The sequence below is a fragment of the Phragmites australis genome, chromosome 5, assembly GCF_958298935.1.
Source record: "Phragmites australis chromosome 5, lpPhrAust1.1, whole genome shotgun sequence".
Taxonomy (NCBI): Eukaryota; Viridiplantae; Streptophyta; class Magnoliopsida; order Poales; family Poaceae; genus Phragmites; species Phragmites australis.
In genome coordinates, this window is record NC_084925.1 from 23,787,188 (window position 1) to 23,809,627 (window position 22,440).

General features: G+C 46.5%; 1 protein-coding gene and 1 pseudogene across 1 annotated transcript; both read left to right on the forward strand.

The window, feature by feature from the left end:
- The first annotated feature begins 12,086 nt into the window (after positions 1-12,086).
- LOC133917877 (ubiquitin-like modifier-activating enzyme 5) lies at positions 12,087-15,770 on the forward strand (annotated as a pseudogene).
- Positions 15,771-17,261: 1,491 nt separating this feature from the next.
- Positions 17,262-18,179, forward strand: LOC133917878 (uncharacterized). The gene has a single exon (XM_062361706.1). It carries the CDS (start codon positions 17,262-17,264, stop codon positions 18,177-18,179), a length of 918 nt encoding a protein of 305 aa, XP_062217690.1.
- Positions 18,180-22,440: the final 4,261 nt, after the last annotated feature.

The following is a 22,440-nucleotide window of genomic DNA, read 5'->3' on the forward strand; positions in this document are numbered from 1 at the left end:
TCATTTAGGGTCGGGAATGAACCAGAGCAATGCAAAGAACTATCATCGAAAGATGCCCTTGAAGAAGTAGGATTGCAAGCCGCAGAAAATCTGGCCAGTTATCAACAAGAGACAAGAAAATGGAGAGATAGGAATATATCCGAAAAGACCTTCGCCCCTGGAGACTTGGTGCTGCGAAGGTTTGGTACAACAACATCGGTTGGAAAACTTCAGAGTAAATGGGATGGCCCCTTCATAATAAAAAGATCGTTGAGACCTAGCTCATATCATCTAGCTAATATGGAAGGTGAGGAGCTTCCGCACACCTGGAACGCAGACAATCTTCGCAAGTTCTACGCCTGAAAGTCGGCAACTAAGCCCGAGACTCCAATGTAATTTTTCTTTTGTAGTATTTCTTGTAATCACATTGTAAGGGTACTGCACTCTTTTCCTCACAAGGGGACCCCTTCATTAGGGGGTGAGGTTTTTAACGAGGCAGGAACCCATGTAAACATTGATATAGTAGTACCCCCAAAAAATGTTGCTTGTCTCGAGTGCTAGTAGTATATCGTCGAAGTGCGCCAACCTAGGTAGATTGGCACACCAATCGATGACGAGAACACGGTGCGAAGTGTAAGCAAAAAGACGTACACTTTCGACCTTTACAAAAGTAATAATATATATATATATATATAAAGAGAACGGGAATACAAAAACCACTCGGGGGCTCAGAGTGCCTACCCCCGCACCGAAGGAAAAACAAACCTTCGGGAGTAAAAACAAAGTGTCGCTTGACCGACGAAACGGCAGCGCACTTCGCGAAAAAGTCAGGGGCTAAGAGTACCTGCCCCTGCACCGAAGGAAAAACAAACCTTTGGGAGTAAAAATGAAGTGTCGCTTGACCGTCGAAACGGCAGCGCACTTCGCGAAAAAGTCGGGGGCTAAGAGTGCCTACCCCCGCACCGAAGAAAAAAAAAACCTTCGGGAGTAAAAATGAAGTGTCGCTTGACCGGCGAAACGACAGCGCACTTCGCGAAAAAGTCGGGGGCTAAGAGTGCCTGCCCCCGCACCGAAGGAAAAACATACCTTCGGGAGTAAAAACGAAGTGTCGCTTGACCGGCGAAACGGCAGCGCACTTCGCGAAAAAGTCGGGGGCTAAGAGTGCATGCCCCCACACCGAAGGAAAAACATACCTTCGGGAGTAAAAATGAAGTGTCGCTTGACCGGCGAAACGGCAGCGCACTTCGCGAAAAAGTCGGGGGCTAAGAGTGCTTGCCCCCGCACCGAAGGAAAAACATACCTTCGGGAGTAAAAACGAAGTGTCGCTTGACCGGCGAAACGGTAGCGCACTTCGCGAAAAAGTCGGGGGCTAAGAGTGCCTGCCCCCGCACCGAAGGAAAAACATACCTTCGGGAGTAAAAACGAAGTGTCGCTTGACCGACGAAACGGCAGTGCACTTCACGAAAAAGTCAAGGGCTAAGAGTGCCTGCCCCCACGACGAAGGAAAATCAAACCTTCGAAGCAAAAAGTCGGGGGCTAAGAGTGCCTGCCCCCGCGTCGAACTAAAAAGAAACCAAATCTCTACAGGCCGAAGTTACCTGGCGACTAAAAGTCGGGGGGGGGGGGGGGGGAACGACGTTTTACAAAAAATACATAACACAAGTACTATGCAATCGCAGGAAACTACGGCAAAAGTCGGGGGAACGGCGTCGCTCGGTACGTCGAGTCCGAAGCCCCTACCCACATAAGATTTGGAATGTCTCAAATCACAGACAACGCTTCGGGCGCCATGTCGCTAAAGTGTAACAAAAGAACAAGTTGTAATGCAAAACCAATTTATTCCGCATGGTCATCAACATCTGGATCAACAAAATCCTTATACCAATGACTGAAAGAAAATTGAAAAGCAATGCCTTCGCTGACGTGAAAATGCGTCCTTGGGGCCAGGGGGGCCCAACTTGAGTCGAATATGATGGGGACATACGGACATCATCGTCGCCACCGTTGCGCCTTACTACTTGCGAAGAGGGACCACGGCGATAGCAAAATTGCGGTCGGCGCAAAACTGGCTCTTCGTCTTGAGGCTCAATCTTTGGCTCAAGGAGCGCCGATGTGCCTTCGACGTCTCCCCTCGTTATACGGTGCAGGTCCCGTTCAGGTCGGTGACTAGCTAGCGTCGAAGGACTAAGGGATTTCCAAAAAGCTTTTGTCCTTGCATTCATATCATCATATGACCTACACTTCGCATGCCAATACCGCTCCAGCTCGATATCGGCATGGTGACGGTGAAATGATTCCCAGCAAGACCAAGACACATAAAAATTGTCCCTCATCATTGTCAAAGGGACAGCTTCTTTGGCTACCTGCGCAGTGTTCGAAGGAAGGACCTGTGCAGGGAGCGCAGAAAGTCAATAATACATCGATGTAAATATAAGATATATTACACAACCAATGTGTTACATCGTCAATCACAAAAGCGAAAACAAAAACAAGACGACCCTTCGCGCTGAGTCAGCCCACCTTTCCAGTATCTTCGGCTACCGTGGTCGTTGGTTTCGACGAGGGGTCATCCCTCTCCTTGGCTTGAAAAAAAAAATGAAGATTTTGATTACACATAATTTATTTATAATCTTCGACCAGATAACAGAATAGGTAACTCAGCGTACCCTTTGTCGGTTCATTTCGGCTTCTCGAAGAGCAAGCTCATGGCCGTGCTTGCACCAATAGTTGGTGGTGAATGATCGAGCGGTGCTCTTCAACGCCTTCGTAACGGCTGAGGTCGACAGATCCGCCGGGTACTGGAAGGAGGGCCTCTGGAGAGCAGTATGATGGTCACAACCCGTCAACTCGACAGACTGCACGAGACTTCGGGCGGCAACCATCGCGCAGAAGTCGCCGTAAAGTGGCACGGCAGGAAGGAGGCTTCCACTGGTTTCGTTGATCCAACTTATAAGTCCCCCCAGCCCGACAAGTTCTATTGATGGGGGAGTCACTGAGACGCCAATACCTTCGAAGGTATGCCTGATTGCTTCGCACGCGGCGACTGCCTTCGGCTCGAGCTCCCTAATAACATTAAGGGCATCATCGGTAAAAGCCTTCGCCTCGCTTAATTCAGATTGCATCCGCTGCGCTTTATCCTTCTTTGATGCGCAAAGTGCCTGCAAGTTACACACTTGCGCCTCAGAGGGCTGTAAGTTCAGGCGAAGGCAGCTTACTTCGCTATCGGCAATCTGCTTCTCCGAGCAAAGGGTGCTAAGCTCTTTTTCAAGCTGTTCCAGTCCCAATTCAGCATCCTTCGCTCGGCACAACAGCTCGTGCTTTTGGCCTTCAGCTTTCTCTGCCCGTTTTTGTAGCAAGTCAATCTGCTCGTGTGCGCTTCGGGCCCGAGCTTCAGATTTCTCAGCCTGCTTGTGCTGAGCCCGCGATAGAAGCAAAGCCTGCAGCGTCGAACACAAGTCAGCAAAATACCAAGTATAATAATGTAAGAAAATAAACAATATACCTTCGCAATAACCACAGCAGAGGCATCGAGCAGCTCATTGGTGGACTTTTGGGCGAGAGAAATTTCGAGTTCAGGGAGGATGAAGGTACCAAAAATCTTCTTTGTATCACCAACTTCCCCGGCACTTGGCTCAAAAGCGGCAGGTCGCAACACCTCAGGCGCAATGGCCTTCGCGTCAAGCAGCCCGCCGAGGCCCATCAAACCCTTCCCGCCGCGGCGGGGCGCACTCGGCGTCGACTCTTCGGTCTCAGAAGATGAGCTCGAAGGCGAAGAGGACGAGGAGTACGCCACCACTTCAACATTGTCGGTACCCTTGGCTTCGGGCTCCTCCTGAGTGGCGGCCTCGGGTATCGCCCCCGTCTGTGTCAACTCCTCGTCATCGCTCAGTATCAATGTTGGAAGATCGACGTGAGAGCAAAACAATGATTTTGGCTCTTGGCCCTCCTGCGCGCCTTCGGAACTTTCCCGTCGGGCCATATCACGCGAGGCAGCGGAACCCTCCGGAGATGTTTCTGCGTGAAAAACCTCAGGTGCGGCTTTGCGTGACCTTTTCCGGAGGGCAACAGCTTTCTTAGTCCGGCCTCCCTTCGGCGATCGCTCGGAGTGCTTCCTCTTCGTTGAAGGGCCAGCGGCGGCCTCTTCGCCCGCGTCTGCTGCTGGGGAACCTCCCGCGCCACTTTGCAGCACGGCGGCGATCTTCGGCCGTTCAGAATAGGATAGGCCTCGATACTCAAAGACTCTATTCAGTCTTCGGATAAGGCCCTGGTCGGCACAGAGCTGCGCTTCGCCTGGTGTGAACTTGCCGACAAACATTATAGCCTTGGCCTCTACTTCAGCCACTGACAAATCTGGAAAATATCATAACCGTTAAGCAAGGACATGCAAATTGTGTAAGCAGCTACGGACAAGAGATTACCTGCGAAGCCGTGTACAGTAGGGTGGGGCCGGCAGAGCCCCTTGGGCCCTTTGTCCCCGAACTCCGGAATAGCCCAACCACAGCTCAGGGGCTAGACTCCGGTAGCTATGAAATCTTCTACCAAGTCGCGAGTCGAAAGATATTTCGCGCACCTGGCGAAGGCCTCAAGGGCCGTTTGCTGCGATGACTTTAGCCGCACATCTGGCACGCGGTTTCCCCTTACTTCTTTGCATCTTGATACAAGATATTCTTCGGCGTCCACTTTGTGGTAGAACCACCACTGGGTCCAGTCGCTAGGCCACTTGTTCTTGTACACCACGATGGGCGTAGATAGCCTGGCGCGATATGCGAAGTTCAAGCACCCGTAGTGAGCCTCGCTCTGCACTCCGCGGGCAAAGACTGGCTTCGGTTGGTGGTGCAGTTGGTGCGTGGCGGCGAAGGCCCTTGCGGACGCCTTCACACCCTCCGAGCGAGCTGCCCAGGCGAAGAGACCCATTCTCACTATGGCGTTGGGGGTCAGTTGATGCAAATAGACTTCGAACAGTTTCAAAACTTTAATCACATCTCGTCGCAAGGAAGCCGAACTTTCGAAACATCGCTGATTAAACCTTCTCTCACAAGGCCGCCCAAAACTTCGCCGTCCACTTTGGATTGCCCGATCCAGTAAGTCTTCGGTCGGGAGGATCGAAGCTTCGGTGCCATCTAGTCCAAGGAGTGCCTTCAACAGCAGGTCGCGCAGAGAGATGAGAACCGGGGGCTTCTTCTAGAACGCTCAAAAAAATTTAGTCGACTATGTACAAGAGCAACAACTTTAGCAAAGGCGCAGTGAAAATTTTTGAAAGCGGCCCGATATTTATAGGGTGAGGCGGTGGCGGTTACAATTGCCCGCATCGAAAATTGAACCAGCACCGAAAACCATGCTTAGGCATACATCAAGAACATTAAATGCGAGCAGTTACAGAGATCGTTCGGTAGCTACCAAGGAGCAGTTTGTCCAAGAAAAAAAATTAATATACGACAACAAAACTCAACGGCATGCATTGAACCTAGTATACTTCGACAGGCCGAAGGGGATGGCGTTGAGATATCTCGAAGGCTACAGGCTCGGCCTATCGAAGATAAACCTTGCCAGTAGGGGGCTACTGTTGGGGATCATCTCCCGCCACCCCTACCTCGAAGGGAACCGCGAAGTCTACTGGAGATGCTGCGTGATAGCCATTGTGCTTTTGTTGCAGGGAATTCATCTATCAGCGGTGAAGATTGTGCAGCAACGTTGGTCGAAGGGTGCAGGCACGCTCGCATCTTCGAGTTCCCGAACCAGCGAAGACGAAGGCTCATGACCTTCGACTGACGGGCGAAGCCCGGGTTTGCATTCCGCATCGTTCGGAGCAGGCAAAGACGTGAGCTGACCTTCGCCAGGGGGCGAAGGCTATCCGACGTGCGTCCGGGCGAAGGAGGCTTCAGCGCCCTTCGAAGGGATGAACCACCTCGGCACAGTGGGCCCAACTACGGTCGCCCTGGGTACTGCTGTAATTATGCGATCATGCTCATTTGTACCATAATGCCCCTGGATATTCCGGGAATGTAGCAGGTTAGGGGGTAAGATGTGTAAACGGCACCTGTGGTCGCCGGGTACGGGCTATAAATAGAGTCACAGTGTAACCAGAAGGGGTATCAAAAAACTGTTCCACCTCCAGTACGTGTCACTCTGAGGGCCCTTCGATATCTCCGTATCCGAAGGTCCACCTTGTCTGGGAACTCGATCCAAACAACTACCGATTGGTGTCATGGACCAACAGTGATGTGTCATAGTATATAGTTGTTCTATCCCCGAGACCAAGCATAACAGAGGAGCTATGCTCTGCTTGGTGGCTCTTTGCGGCGAGGCTTCAAAGTTTGGTGAAATCCACATGACCTAGGTGCTCTAAGGTTAGTAAGTTCATCTACATTTTACTTGTTAGATTGCTCTAGATTTTGAAAATCAGTACTTGTTACATGTTGATGAATTTTGAAGGAGCTAAAGCTCCAAGTGACATAGTGAATTTAAGCTAATCTATTTTAGGTATACATTATCTCGGTAAGTAGGTTCATCTACATTATATTTGTACTTAGATTTATCTGTTAGATTTCTCTATATTTAGAATGAAGTACAAAATCAACTTGGCAAGACAATTAAATTTTTGTGATCTGATCATGGAGGTGAGTATTTGAGCCATGAGTTTGGTAATCATCTAAAGCAATGTGGAATTGTTTCGCAGTTGACTCTGCCGGGGATGCTTCAATGGAATGGAATGTCTGAACGGAGGAACCAGACTTCATTGGATATGGTCTGGTCCATGATGAGCCAATCTGATCTTTCATTATCCTTTTGGAGATACGCTCTAGAAACTGCTACATTCACTTTAAATAGGGTTCCATCTAAGGTTGTAGAGAAGACACCATATGAGATATGGACCAAGAAGCATCCCAGGTTGTCTCTCCTTAAGATCTGGGGTTGTGAGGCCTATGTAAAACATTTGATGTCTAATCAGCTCACTCCCAAATCTGATAAGTGATTCTTTGTGAGGTATCCTAGGGAAACCAAAGGATATTATTTCTATAGTTGGAAAGAAGGCAAAGTGTTTGTTGCCCGGAATGGTATCTTTCTGGAGAAAGAGTTTCTCTCGAGGAACGTTAGTGGGAGCGCGGTGCAACTCGAAGAGATTCAGGAACCATCAGAAAATATTTCAGCTCCTACTAAACCACAACTGATGATGTGGAGAACATATTGTGGAGACATCAGCCCCACGTCGGTCGAAAAGGGTCAATCGCGCACCTAAGAGGTTTATGTTCCTAACCATGGAGTAGCACAATATATTATTGTTGGACAATGATGAACCTAAGACATACTCGGAAGCTGTGGTGGGACCAGACTTTGAGAGATGGCTTGGAGCCATGAGATCCGAATCCATGCACGATAATCAAGTATGGAACTTGGTTGATCCACCTAATGGTGTTAAAGTAGTTGAGTGCAAATAGATTTTTAAGAAAAAGATAGACATTGATGGAAATGTTCACATCTATAAGGCACGATTGGTGGCGAAAGGTTTCAGAAAAATTCGAGGTGTTGATTACGATGAAACATTTTTGTCCGTCATAATGGTAAAGTCTATCCGGATCATCCTAGCAATTGTCACCTATTATGACTATGAGATATGGCAGATGGATGTCAAAACGACTTTCCTTAATGGAAACCTAAGAGAGGATGTGTACATGACACAACTTGAAGGTTTTGTTGATCCGAAAAATGCTAGGAAGACATGCAAGCAAGCTTCTCGGAGTTGGAATCTTCATTTTGATGAAGTGATCAAAGGGTTTGGTTTCATCAAGAATAAAGAAGAGCCTTGTGTTTACAAAAAGTCTAGTGGGAGCACAATTGTGTTTCTGGTCTTATATGTAGATGACATATTGTTGATCGGAAATGATATTCCAATGCTTGATGTTGTTAAATCTTTGTTACGAAAAAGTTTCTCAATAAAAGATCTAGGAGAGGCATCATACATATTAGGCATAAAGATCTATAGAGATAGGTCAAGAAGGCTAATCGGATTAAGCCATAGTACATACATCGACATGGTATTGAAAAGGTTCAATGTGCAAGATTCCAAGAAAGGTTTATCATGTATGTCATGCTTTGTACACGTCCAATGTCGCATGGCATCACTCTCAACAAGAGTCAGTGTCCTTTGACCACTGATGAGCTCGAGCGAATGAGTGTGATCTCGTATGCTTCTACTATCGGGTCCATCATATATGTCATGCTTTATACACGTCCAGATATTTCCTATGCTCTAAGTGTTACGAGTAGATACTAATCAAACTCGGGTGAAGGTCACTGGGTAACTGTAAATAATATCCTCAAGTACTTAAGAAGAACTATGGATATGTTCCTAGTCTATGGAGGTGAGGAGGAGCTCGTTGTAAATGGTTACACTGATGCTAGCTTCCAAACTGACAAGGACGATTAGAGATCGCAATCTGGTTTTGTGTTCTATCTCAATGGAGGAGTAGTGAGTTGGAAGAGTTCCAAGCAAGAAACAGTGCCCGATTCCATGACGGAGGCCGAGTATATCACAGCTTCTGAAGCTACAAAGGAGGTTGTTTTGATCAAAAAGTTTGTTTCAGAGTTAGGTGTGGTGCCTAGTTCTTCTAGTCCAATGGATCTCTATTGTGATAATAGTAGAGCCATTGCGCAACCCAAAGAACCTAGGTCCCATAAGAAGTCCAAGCACATATTGTGGTGCTATCACCTCATTCGAGAGATTTTAGATCAAGGTGACATAAAGAAATGCAAGGTACCCACAGATTTGAATATTTCTGATCCGTTGACAAAGCCACTCCCGCGGCTCAAGCATGAGACGCACATGAGACTCTAGTGTAAGTGGGAGATTGAAGGTGATATGCTCTAGAGGCAATCATATAGATGATTGTATCACACATATATGTTCATGTACTTATGAATAATGTGTTATTCTTTGGATGACTATCATTTACATTGATTAGTAAGTATGTGACTTATTCGTGGAACTCTTTGATTATATCATGATGTTATTCTGATTTGATCCCTAGTCACATATCATTAGGATGATTCATAAGATCAGCACATGTATTGATTGATGATTACATTTCACGGGTCGTAGGTATAGAGATGCCGAATCAATAATGTGGACATTAATGTTAGAGAACATGATGTTGGATAGACCCACTTTGAGATACTACTGAGATTATTATTTTTGATGTGCCATCAATTGTTATCTCAGATGGTGCACCTATAGGATCCTTAGATCTAAGATCGTCATTGATTCCCAAAATATGTAGTGACATACTTTGGGGCTACCAAATAATGTTCCGTAACTGAGTAGTCATAAATGTAGCTTTTGGATTTATCATGAAACATACCATGGGGTGTAAGCTATCAAGATGAAATTTGCCCCACCTTGATAACGGGAGAGATATCTCTGACCCCCTCGAGGTAGTTAGATTGAGAAAGTGCATGGTCATGCCAATATGATTAAAGAGTTAATCATGATGAATCCACTACTTGATCGAGTGAATGGTCCAACTATCATAAGGGTGACACGTATCTCATCTTGAGCTTGACTGGTATCGTGAGGTGAAAGGATCAGTGCATGTGTATATCAAGGTTCAGTCGATATAATCTTTATGTATACTTGAGAGTCAACATGTCCTGCTAGGGACCACTATTAACTTCAGTTTGGAAAGCATTTCGGAGTCGTAGCCATTTGTACATGAATCTAACGGGTCACACACTTAATGGGTTAGAACAAAACATGCGAATTGAATTTATGGGTTTGATTGCATTGTGATCCATGTGGTGTTAGAGTCCTAAAGGGCTTCCAAAGTGGGAGCCCATTAGCGAGCTCTATATAAGGAGAGGCGTGGGATGGGTCGTGCGGGAGAGAACTACTCCAAAACCCTAGCCACAACCCTCCACACGATCTCTTAAAACCCTAGCCATGCATGCAATGCTAGCACATCGGCACTTGGTGATTCCCCCAGTATGTGTAGATATCGTAGAGGCACTTCTGATATTGCAGCGCTGATCTCCTTGGCATGTAGATCTTAACACTACTGCTCGGCTGGTCAAGGACCTACTCGGCTAGTCGATATACTTGCTCAGCGCTGGTCGCGAAGCGTGACACGACCACTCGGAGCTGGTCGACGACGCGATAGATCTGCTCAGTGGCCGGTCAAGGAACTGGTCGTGGAGCGTGATGTGACCACTCGAAGCTTGTTGACGACCCAACAGATCTGCTCAGTGGCTGGTCGAGAACTGGTCGAGGAGCATGACCACCTACTCAGAGTTGGTTGAGGAGTGTGACCACCTGCGCGGGGCTGGTCGTGGACCAGATTGAGAAATTGTTCGAGGAGTTTGATGCGCACGATGTTGGATCAGTCTACTCTAACTCTTCTTTCGCTACACTGCACGTCAAGTGGTAACATCTATGATCTCCTACTTGCACGATTATTTGGGTGAATATGGTAGAAAATTTTGTTTTAGGCTAGCATTGCTAACCCGTTCCCCAACAGTCACCAGTCTGAGACAACATCAAAAGTTCCAGCGTATGATAGAGGATTCTAAAATACCCTTATTCCTGAACTGTAAGGATGAGCACATAAAGCTGCATACAGTGCTAAAACTGCTATAATTGAAGGCTAGCAACAGTTGGTCCGATAAAAGCTTCAACTAGTTGTTACGTTTCTTGGGTCGCTTGCTACCAGAGGGGAATGTATTGCCTGAAACCCCATACCAGGCCAAGCAAGTTGTATGTCCGTTAGGTTTGGGAATAGAGCAAGCACATGCATGTCTAAATGACTACATATTGTATCGCAAAGATTTTGTAGAATTGGATGCATGTCTGGTGTGCGAAGCATCACAGTACAAGTAGTGCAACAATGATGATGATGTGAGGGTGAACTGTAAGAAGAAAAGACCCCTCGCTAAGGTGGTGTGATATTTCCCGATAGTTCCTTGTTTGAAGTGATTCTTTGTGAGCAAAAGACATGCCCAATTGATGAGATGACATACCAAAGAACGCAAGAAAGACGGAATGCTCAGATACCTCACTGATGGGCAATGGAGGAATGTAGATAGAAAATACAATAAGGCATTCACACATGACATGAGGAATACAAGGTTCAGGTTGAGTACAGACGGGACATATCCTTTTAGCAAAATGAGCAGTAGTCATAGCACTTGGCACGTGACTATATATCTACAACCTTCCACCTTATATATGTGAAGCGGAAGTGCCTTGACGTTCTAGTAATAATACAGGAGAAGGTTCAACGAACATTGCAAGAGGACGTTCACACACCACATCGACATGACGTACAACCAACAAGTAAATAGGATGTGCTCCTACCGTGATAGCTCAAGATGACGACGAGGACGACGATTTCATGCCACAACGACCCCTCCTTCCGAGACCTCCATATCCGAAGGACACTGATGACCGTGAAGATGATGATAGATTTGCTTATACCCATCCTCACAACTTTCAATTATCTCCTCGTAGACGATAATCATCTTACATTGATAGCCTTAACTAACACAACTAGCATTCTTCTGCTAATTTACGTCGTCACTTTCCACCACCATCTTGAGATGATCAATAATACAAGGGAGAATATTACCACTACTACATTTTAATTTGTGCATGTTCAAACATACCTAAGTGTTAAGACTGTCCATTGCCTTAGAGACTACATGCATGGTAAATTAGGAATTTTGAAATGTACATTTAAATTAGCAAATAATTACAAATTTTATTGAAAGTTGACAATTACATGAAATCACAACACGCCGGCATCATATTAGGCATACCGTGTGCCAAATATGCATTCCGTGTGCCGAATACGATTGATATTCGGCACACCGTGTGCCGAATATGATCGGGCCTGTGTATTTTCGGGGTACGGTGTACCGGAAATCGTTTTCCGGTAAATAATGTGTTAAATACGGATGCTAAAAATGTAAATACGTTGATATGTTATCTTAATAAATACGTTGATATGTTATCTTAATAAATACGTTCATGTATGTTATCTATTTTTAAATTTTTGCCCGCGGTATCCCAGATTCCTGACCTCTCCCTCCCTGTCCCTCGTTCTGCTTCCGGTTGCTAGATGCGAGAGCGGGTAGTGGCGATGATCAACCCGGCGCCGCCGCTGCCCGATCCAAGATCAAGGTACGATTGATCTGACGCCGATTTCCACGTCGAGGGTACCTAAGTATGTGGAACTTGTGAATCTCACTGCGTACGGGCGGAATTCGGGGGTGCAGGACATGAGCGCGGAGGTAGTGGACAGCAACCCATACAACCGGCTCATGGCGCTGCAGAGGATGGGTGTCGTCGATAATTACGAGCGCATCCGGGACTACTCCGTCGCCATCGTGGTAAGCGCCATTTCTTTCCTGCTCTTGCATTGGAAGTTTTCTCTTGCCTGCTCTTGCGTTGGAAGTTGGAACTGATTTGCTTTAGTTTGATTACATCGGATTCTGAAGCTCAAAATCGGCATGGACCTGGACTGTACAAGTTCCCTATACTGGCTCCGCTACCCATCATGGTGACATGGTCATGTCTAATAAGGAAAATGTAGTGATAATACGTGTTTCGAACATATTTCTTGTTATTTTTGTATGTTGGCATTACTTTGATCAGAAGATTCAAAGCTCCAGCACCAAAAAGAAAAGAAAAGAAAAAGAAAAAGGGGAAAATCATACCTGAAAAGATTCAGTCGATCTACAAGAGTGTGTAAGAATTCCGAATCTGGAAAAAAGCTTTTAACTCATTGCCATATGCTCCACAGGGTATAGGTGGTGTTGGCAGTGTTACTGCGGAGATGCTCACTGGATGTGGAATTGGACGCCTCTTGTTGTACGACTATGATACAGTTGAGTTGGCTAACATGAATAGGTTGTTCTTCCGTCCAGACCAGGTAAACAACCAGGCTGATATGTTTATGTGCATAATGCTTCCCACTGCCTTTTTTCGTACTCTGTGGTCGGTTGTTTTGCCTCTAAAATGTTGTTTTGTCGAACTATTTATACTTACTGCTCTGCAAGAACATAATCCAAATCAGACTGTTACTCATATGTAATCAATGTGCTAATGTTAGGTTGGAATGACCAAAACAGACGCTGCTGTACAGACACTTTCCGGACTAAATCCTGATGTTGTGTTGGAGGTGAGAACTATGTCCAGATTCAGTCTGATCAGTGATCAATGTGCTAATTATGTAAGGAGCCACATAGCTCATATCTGTTAGCTCTTCTCCTTCATTGAACTAATTATTTCAAATTCAGTACAATCTTAAGTTTTGGTAGAAGTGATTAAAGCTAGGCTTTGAAATTAAAGATGGAAGCATTATAAGTAATGGAAAGTAGATAACATTGTGTTAAGATTAGTAACTGACTCTCATAATCAAAATTTCAATCTTAAGTTTGCATTGTTTCCTTTTATTTGTTTCCACTGCTTTGATTTGGTTGGTCATTGCATGAAGTGCAAAAATGTCATCCTTACAATGCGTGGATTGAATCTTTGGGTGGAGTAACATAACATTGTATTCCTCCTGCTTACAGGAAAACTGATGTTGGCTTATTCTTTCTCCGGCAGAGCTACTCACTGAATATTACTACAGTGAAAGGATTTGAAACATTTTTGGCATGTCTAAAAGCTTGGAGCTAGCACAAGCGTAGCACTGGAGTTGATCTTGTTTTGAGCTGTGTTGACAACTATGAAGCTCGTATGGTTGTGAACCAGGTGATTTGTCTGCACACTAATCTGAATTAGTGAACATTAGTACATTAAAGTACGTTTTCATGGTTATAATATCTGTAGAACTTCATCAACCATATCAGCCTCTCTCTCTCCTCCCTGTGCCTGATTGACTTTGCATGCATATCTATGTATTTCTGTGCCATTTATTGGTGAGTTATTTCTTATTTGTTTTTTATGCCTGCTTTTTAGGCATGCAATGAGCTTGGTCAGACATGGATGGAGTCCGGTAAGTTAATAACTCCCACTTATTGATAATGAACCTCTTTGGAAAGTACATTGCTAAAAAATTTTATCATGCTTATCTCCAGCTATTTTTTTAATGCCACCATTCTATTCCATTAGAAATTTTGTGATGCACTTTAGGGTATCCTAAATTCATAGTATTACACTGATATGCCCATTGGGTTATCACGTGTTAATACACTTCAACCATTATCCTTGGTTATGAGTTAACCCTTGGGCATTGCTCAAGTTGCTCAAGGCACACATTTAATCGGAAAACTATTTCTATTAGGATTCTGGTCTACCGCACTACTGGTTAAACTGTTGTAAGGCTGCCTCAAGCTAGTTGTGCAGGATTATGGATGGAAGTTGAAGTCTTTGTTTTATATAATTGGTTTGGAAAATAGTGTGTAAATTTGTGCCCTTTGATTGCAGTCCATATAATTACTCAGACAAGCTTAAATCTCTTGCAGCAACAAGTATGTACACAGCTTGCTGAGTTACTTTCTTATTCCTTATAGCATTCATAGTAAAAGAAATTATCCAATTCTAATATACCTTCTCCTTCATTCAATGCTAAACGTCTCTCTATTCACATTAATATCATCAATGTGGACAGCAAGTAACATGAGATATTTATGTATCAGGTGTCTCGGAAGATGCTGTTTCTGGTCATATACAACTGCTGGTTCCTGGTAAAACTGCATGTTTTGCATGCGCTCCTCCATTGGTATGTTCTTATATTTGCTACTGCTTACTGGTGTGCGCTTATGCATTTGACACTTCTGTATTGTGGATGTGCATTCATATTGGCAGTTCGTCCATTTCCAGCAATTCCAGTGGTTGTTCTTGCTTGACAGAGATGTCCCTATGAATGCCCGTCACAATTCATTTTTATTTCTCTATCCCATCTTGCTAACTTGTCTGTACTACTTTTACTTATAGGTTGTAGCATCTGGAGTGGACGAGCGTACACTTAAGTGAGAAGGCGTTTGTGTTGCCTCTTTGCCAACTACAATGGTGAGTGAGACATCTTTTTTGTACCATTTTGTTTTCTTTGTCATTGTCGCATCAGATAACAATGCTCTCAATGCAATGCGGAAGCTTGAATCAGATGATAGTTAAATTACTGTATATATTCGTTAATTTTTGTAACATATACAGTTTTTTTTTCCTTTGTGTTGTTGGAAACAACTGCAATGTGGAATCTTGAATCGGATGATAATTTTGCTATTTTTGCGTAGCTGCCTAGAGCCTTATCTGGGACTGATGCATATTTTCGTTAATTTTTGTAACATCTCCTGTATTTTTCTCTGCGTTGTTGGAAACATCTGCAATTAACGCAGTGCATCAAGCATTTCATGATTGATCACTACAGCCCCAAGTTAGATTGCATTGCAGTCTTTAACTCCTAAATAGGATTCTTCTTCAGTCTTCATCATAACTCCTGTTTTATATTTCTTTTGTCTGATATATGTGGTACTTGCAGGGTGTTGTTGCTGGTCTCCTCATCCAGAATGCTCTGAAATGTCTGTTCAAGTTTGGACAAGTTTCCCCATACTTGGTAAATACATGAATCTAACCATGACATTGGTATTTCAGCAACCTTCACTGAAGTGTTTTCTTGGCATGAAGTCAGGGAGTTTTTTTGGGTGAAGTTGTTGGGTTGTAAATGTTAGGAATATAGAGTCCTATGTATATGTTATTAGAGTTATTTTCCTGTATTCTTTAATGTACTTATATATTGCTCTATTAGGGCTATAATGCTATTATTAAATACAAATTATTATTTTTAACATGGTATTAAAGCTAGATTTTTCTACTCAAGTGCCGCAACTCGCTCTAAACCCTAATTTTTTCCCGTCGGCTTCTCTTCCATTCGACTCCTTCCTCATCTAGGTCTTTATGCCACTGGCTTTTCTCTGTCGGCCACCTTCGCAAGTTGCTCTGCTCGGGTCTGCACCGGTGCTCGGGTAGTCGGGCTTGTCTCCACTCGGATCTGCCACCGAGGTTTCGTCCTGCCGTCGCTTCAGCTTCGATTCGTCGTCGGTCTGCAATCTTTGACGGGCCACGCCGCATGGGCGTCTTCTTCACCAGACCGCATCGGCAAGTCGCTGCGTTCGGTCCTCTTCGTCGGACTGCGCCGCTGCGGCGTATTCTTTGTCATCCCGACGCCTCAGCTTGATTCGGCGCCCCCGCTGGTCCGTACACCCACCGCTGGCTTGTTCTACCCGTCGCCAGGCCGTTGCGCTCATCACCTCGCGGAAACGATCGAACCAGAGGCGGATACCTGCAAGCCTCACCTCATCCATGGACCTAGAGATCGTGGGGCGGCACGCCTTTCTGTTCGATGACGACGCGATGGCGGAGGTCAACTCCGGTGGCTCCCTCGTCCCTTGGGAGGCCGTCGTGCAGCGGACCTCCTCCTTCACCGCCATGATGTCCGCCACCTGCCGTTGCCCGGACCCGATTTTGCCCTCGGACCGTGTCGCCGTCGTGCACTGCATGTCGCCTCCCCACTGGCTCCACCACGCCACCGGATTGATTCGCTCGCAGGCGCTTGTTGCCGTGCGTCGTTCCTCCTCTGGATCTACCTCTTTCTCGCGGCGTTACTCATCCTCGCGGCGCTCTGCTTCATCGTGTTCGTGCTCGTCGTCACCAACGTTTGTTGGACTTAATCTTTATCGTGGGTCTTCTGGACTCGTTTCACGCTGGTGCATAAGCAAAGAGTTCGTTCGTATGTGTACAGTCTGAGTCGGAGTCAGATCGTAAGATGGTACAATTCGTGTTAGGATTCGGAATTAGCAGGTCGCTATATATATAAGTTGTAATCTTTAATTTTTTTAAGAAAGATATAGAGTCGTGCAAATCAAAAGTTAATAGAGTCAAAAATTTCTTCAGAAAGCTTCACGTTTTGTTTCTGTTGATTTTCGTTCTCGCTGAGTAGTAGTATGCGACTTAGGAGTTGCTGGTCAATCGACGTGATCGGGAGCAGCACGTACACTGTAGATAGCCAGACTAGTCATGGTCGAGTACGTACGACTAGTCGCTCCTTCTGGTCGCTCGGGTGATCGAGGAGCCTGGTCGCTTGCATTGTCGCGAATCAGGAGTGGTCGTGCTCATGATCCAGTGGTCGGACCCAACATCTGGTATCAGAGCTGGTAGGACGCAGCACTAACTTGTGAAGATGTTGATTGTTTCTCAGGGCGATGTGGCACGGGAGAGCGGCAATAGGCCGTTCCTGTACCCGTAGTTGACGGCGACAAACTACACAAGCTGGGTGATTCGCATGCAGGCGATGATGGAAGATCAAGGCGTCTGGGAAGTAGTTGAGCCAGCGGCCGGTGCGGCCATCGACGAGAAGAAGGACAAGAAGGCGATGTCACATCTCTTCCAAGCGCTCCCGGAGGATCTCCTGATGCAGGTGGCAAGAAAAAAAACTACGAAGGAGGTATGGGATTGTCTCAAGACAAGATTTGTCAGCGCGGATCACGTCAAGAACAAGCAGCTTCTAACGTTGAAGAGCGACTTCAACACCATGCATATGCAGGAGGGAGAGAGCCTGGACCAGTACACTGGAAGGCTCAATAGCATGTCCATCAGGTATGCAAACCTAGGGGAGACGCTCGACAACACTGCATTGGTCAAAAAGTTATTCGACACCGTGCCAGATCGATTCCTATGTGTGATCACCATGATCGAGCAGTTCTACGACCTCGACAAGATGTCATTCGAGGAGGCCATGGGGCGGCTTAAAGCGTTTGAAGAACGTACTCACCCGTGTGCATTCGGTGGCAATAGCATCGGTGACAGCCAGCTCATGTTCACTCAGGCCGAGTGGCAGGCACGGCAGAAGAAGGATGGTGGCAACTCCTCATCAAGCATCAAGGGCAAATACCATTCTCCTGCAGATAGCAGCAACCGTGGTCGGGGTGGTCATGGACGCAACAGAGGCCGTGGCAGAGGTGGTCGCTGCGGGATGTCGCACAATGACGAGGAGAACGGCTCGGGTGGTAGTCGCTGCAACAAGAGCCACATCAAGTGCTACAACTGCTACAAGATGGGGTATTATGCGAACGAGTGCAAGGCACCGAAGAAGCAGAAAGAGGAGACACATCTCACTCGTGCTGACGACATCGAGCTGGTCCTGCTACTCGTGGTCAGAAGAGCCAGCACAAGAATAGCAGCACCAGCGAGGAGTCGTGCTGTTGAATGAGGAGAAGTTAAAGCCAGAACTGTGTGACACCACGGAGGGAAGCTCCAGTTCTGAGGTCTGGTACCTGGACAATGGGGCTAGTAATCACATGATCGGTGACAAAGAGAAGTTCAGAGAGCTGGATGAAGGTGCCATTGGCAAGGTGAAATTCGGGGATGGCTCCATGGTACAAATCATGGGCTTAGGGTCTGTCATGTTCAGCTGCAAGAATGGTGACCAGTGGCTGTTGCAGGAGGTCTACTACATTCCAAGACTGTGTAGCAATATCATCAACCTTGGACAACTTACCAAAGTTGGACACAAGGTGATCATAGATGTTGAACATCTACGTGTGTATGATATAGTCTTGTACATTTACTGATGAAAGTGAGGCGAACTCCAAATCGCCTCTACAAGATCGAGCTGCATCAAGCAACGTCGGTGTGTCTCTTAGCCAGCCTTGAAGACCTGGCGTGACTTTGGTATGCGAGACTCGGACATGTCAACATCATTGCTATGAAGCTGCTCATCGACAAGGGGATGGCGACAGGAGTGCCGTCGATCACACACCCAAACCAGCTATGTCAAGGGTGTTTGGTGGTGAAGCAGGCGAGAATTTCAGGGTGGAGAAGCCACTGGAGCTGCTACATGCTGACCTATGTGGGCCGATCACACCTTCGACTCTCGTCAGCAACAGTTACTTCATATTAATTGTTGATGCTTACTCACGGTAGATGTGGGTGTTCGTGATCAAGTCGAAGGACCAAGCTTGCTCCGTGTTCAGAAAGTTCAAGTTGCAGATCGAGAACACGAGCGGGCAACGCATCAAGACGTTGAGGACTGATCGCGGCGGCAAATTCCTCTCTGCTGAGTTCACCCAGTTATGTGAGGAGCCTGGGATCAAACAGCACCTCACCACGCCATACACGCCACAACAAAATGGCATGGTGGATTGGAGGAATAGGACTGTGATGGCAATGGCGAGGTCCCTCCTCAAGAGCATGAATGTGCCTGAAAGGTTTTGGGGGGAGGCGGTGCGGCACGCGGTGTATCTGCTGAACAGCTTGCTGACGAAGGTGCTGGACAGACGCACCCCGTTCAAGGCTTGGAATGGAAGGAAGCCGCATTTGGCGCACCTTCATGTGTTCGGCTGCACTACACACGTGAAGGTGACAACGCCAGTTTTGAAGAAGCTCGACGACCGAAGCCAGCCGATGGTGTATCTTGGTGTCGAGGACGGTTGCAAGGCGCATCGTCTCTTTGATCCAAGGCGTGGGAAAATTCAAGTAAGCCATGATGTTAAATTCAATGAAAGCATGGAGTGGATCTGGTGTATAAGTACAGGTGGCGAAGAGCCGTCTGATTTCAATGTTGAGGAGGCGATTAGCACGGAGCCAGCAGTGGGCGGTTCTGTGCCACTCACGAGTGGTCCGGCAGGTGTGCCAACGCCCACGGCACATGATGATCAAGCTCCTTCATCGACTCCGCTGGCCGACAAGGTGACGCTGGAAGGGCCAGCAACCAGGACAAGTGCTGCCGCATGGACAGTAGCAACCTCCCCGGCATCTCCCTTCACTCCGTTGGTGACGCCGGCCCCTGAATCGCCTGCTGGCGATCTGGCCACACCGCTGCTGAGCAGCGGCAGCAGTAGCACTGATGAGGGCCCTATGCGTTACAAGCACATCGAGGACATCATGAGAGATGCTCCAAAAGTGGATCTCGATGGGGACATTGAAGAAGAGGCCATGCTCGTAGAGACGGAGGACCCGTCTTGCTACCTTGAGGCAGCTGGGCAACAAGTCTAGGAGGACGCCATGGCCAAGGAGATCGAGTCCATAGAGAAGAATGACACATGGACTCTCACGGTGTTACTAGCTGGTCACAAACCAATTGGGCTCAAATGGGGTAACAAACTGAAAAAGAACTCAGATGGAGATGTGATCAAGCACAAGGCAAGGCTGGTCGCAAAGGGATATGTGTAGTGGCAAGGAATCGATTTCGAAGAAGTGTTTGCACCGGTGGCTAGGCAAAACACCGTACGCGTCATCCTTGATGTTGCAGCCAACCGAGGTTGGCAAGTTCATCATCTAGATGTCAAATCAGCATTCTTAAATGGTGAGCTCGAAGAGGAAGTATACGTGACCCAGCCGAAGGGATTTGTAGTGAGGAATAAAGAGAATCTTGTGCTCAAACTCAGCAAGGCGTTTTATGGACTCCAGCAAGCGCCACGGGCCTGGAATATCCGACTTGATAGAAGCTTAAAGCAACTTGTATTTGTGAAGTGTGCTCAAGATCACGCCGTATACACACGAGAAACATGCCGGCATGGAGTTATTGTTGGAGTATATGTTGATGATCTCATTGTGACAGGAGAAAGTCCAAGGGAGATCATAGGATTCAAGCAGCAGATGATGAGTAAGTTCGAGATGACCAATCTCGAATTGCTCAATTACTATCTTGGGATTGAGGTAGTGCAAGAAGATGGGTGAATTACAATCAAGCAAACAGCGTATGCGAATAAGGTTCTTGGTCAATTCGGTATGCTAGATTGCAATCCCACAAAATTCCCCATGGAACAAAGGGTGTAGCTGCATAAGGATCCAGGTGGACAACTGGTTGATGCAACTGAGTATCGTCGCATCATCGGTTGCCTGAGGTATTTACTCCATACAAGACCTGATCTTTCTTTTGCTATCGGGGTGGCAAGCAGATTCATGGAGAAGCCCATGGTGATGCATTACAAGGCAGTAAAGCAAATTCTTCGGTATTTGAAGGGCACCATTCATTACGGTATTGTGTATACCAAAGGAGGAGAAACAGAGGTGATTACTGGGTACACAGATAGTGATCTGGCTGGTGACATGGATGACAGAAAGATTACTGGAGGTATGGCTTTCTATATTAATGATAGCCTGGTGTCATGGAACTCGCAGAAGAAGAAAATGGTTGCTTTGTCTTCCTGCGAGGCTGAGTTTATGGCGGAAACGGCAGCGGCATGCTAATCATTGTGGCTTAGAAGTTTGTTGGGGGAGCTGACAGGAGAAGAGCCCAAAGCAGTCAAATTATTTATCGATAACAAATCACCGATTGCTTTGATGAAGAATCCAATATTTTATGGTCGCAGTAAACACATTGACACCAAGTTTCATTTCATCCGTGAGTGCGTTGAAGAAGGCCAGATTGAGGTATATTTCATCTGCATAGAGGAGCAGCGAGCTGACGCTCTAACGAAGGCATTGCCGGTGGTGAAGCTGGAGGTCATGCGACATCTTTTGGGAATTTGTGATCTTGACCCACGACAAGATTAAGGGGGGAGTATGTTGGACTTAATCCATGTCGTGGGCCTTGGGTACTCATTTCACGCCAGTGCAGAAGCAAGGAGTTCATATACGGCTATAGCATCATTCGTATGTGTACAGAGTTCGAGTCGGAGTTGGATCGTGGGATGACATGATTCGTGTTAGGATTCGGAGTTAGCAGGTCGCTATAAATATGAGTTGTAATCTCTATTTTTTTGTAAGCAAAACATAGAGTCGTGCAAGTCATAAGTTAATAGAGTCGAAAATTCCTCCAGAGAGCCTCATGTTTTGTTCCTTTTTATTTTCGTTCTCGCCAAGTAGTAGTACGCGACTCAGGAGTTGCTGGGCGTTGCTGGTCAACCAGCATGATCGAGAGCAGCATGTACACGGTGGATAGCCAGACTAGTCGTGGTCGAGCACATACGACTGGTCGCTCCTTTTGGTCGCTCGGGTGGTCGAGGAGCCTGGTCGCTTGCATTGTCACAAATTCGGAGTGGTCGCGCTCGTGATCCAGTGGCCGGAACCAACAACGCTGATGCTGGGTAGGCCGTGTCTGGGAGAGGGTTTAGGGAGTACTGGCTCGACGACTACTCAAGCTAGCTTCGGCTGAGGCTTGAGGATGGCCGGAACTGGGGCAAGATTAGGAGTTGTCTAGCGGATGTTGGAGATTGCAGAGCAACCAGACATTCGATGAGTTCGTCAACGACAACCTCTCGTCAGTTGTGTTGCTCGTTTTTGTCGAATATTTAACTATAGGGTATATACGCATAAATAGTATATTGTATATGGATATGATACATTGTTCATATCCTTAACGACTCCGGATATTGCGGATCCGAATTTGTGAGGTCTAGTATGCTTGGGGATTTCAGGAATCTATATTGGGAAGGTCTCGATCGGGTTATTAGACTTTAGTATGACTAGTATCCAAGCTGGATTCAGCTGGCTTGCCTTGATCGACAAGATGAAGGATTTCTTATCGA

Bases quoted from the DNA above. Each gene is read 5' to 3' on its own strand.
- LOC133917878 (XM_062361706.1), top strand. From the start codon at position 17,262: ATGATGGAAGATCAAGGCGTCTGGGAAGTAGTTGAGCCAGCGGCCGGT.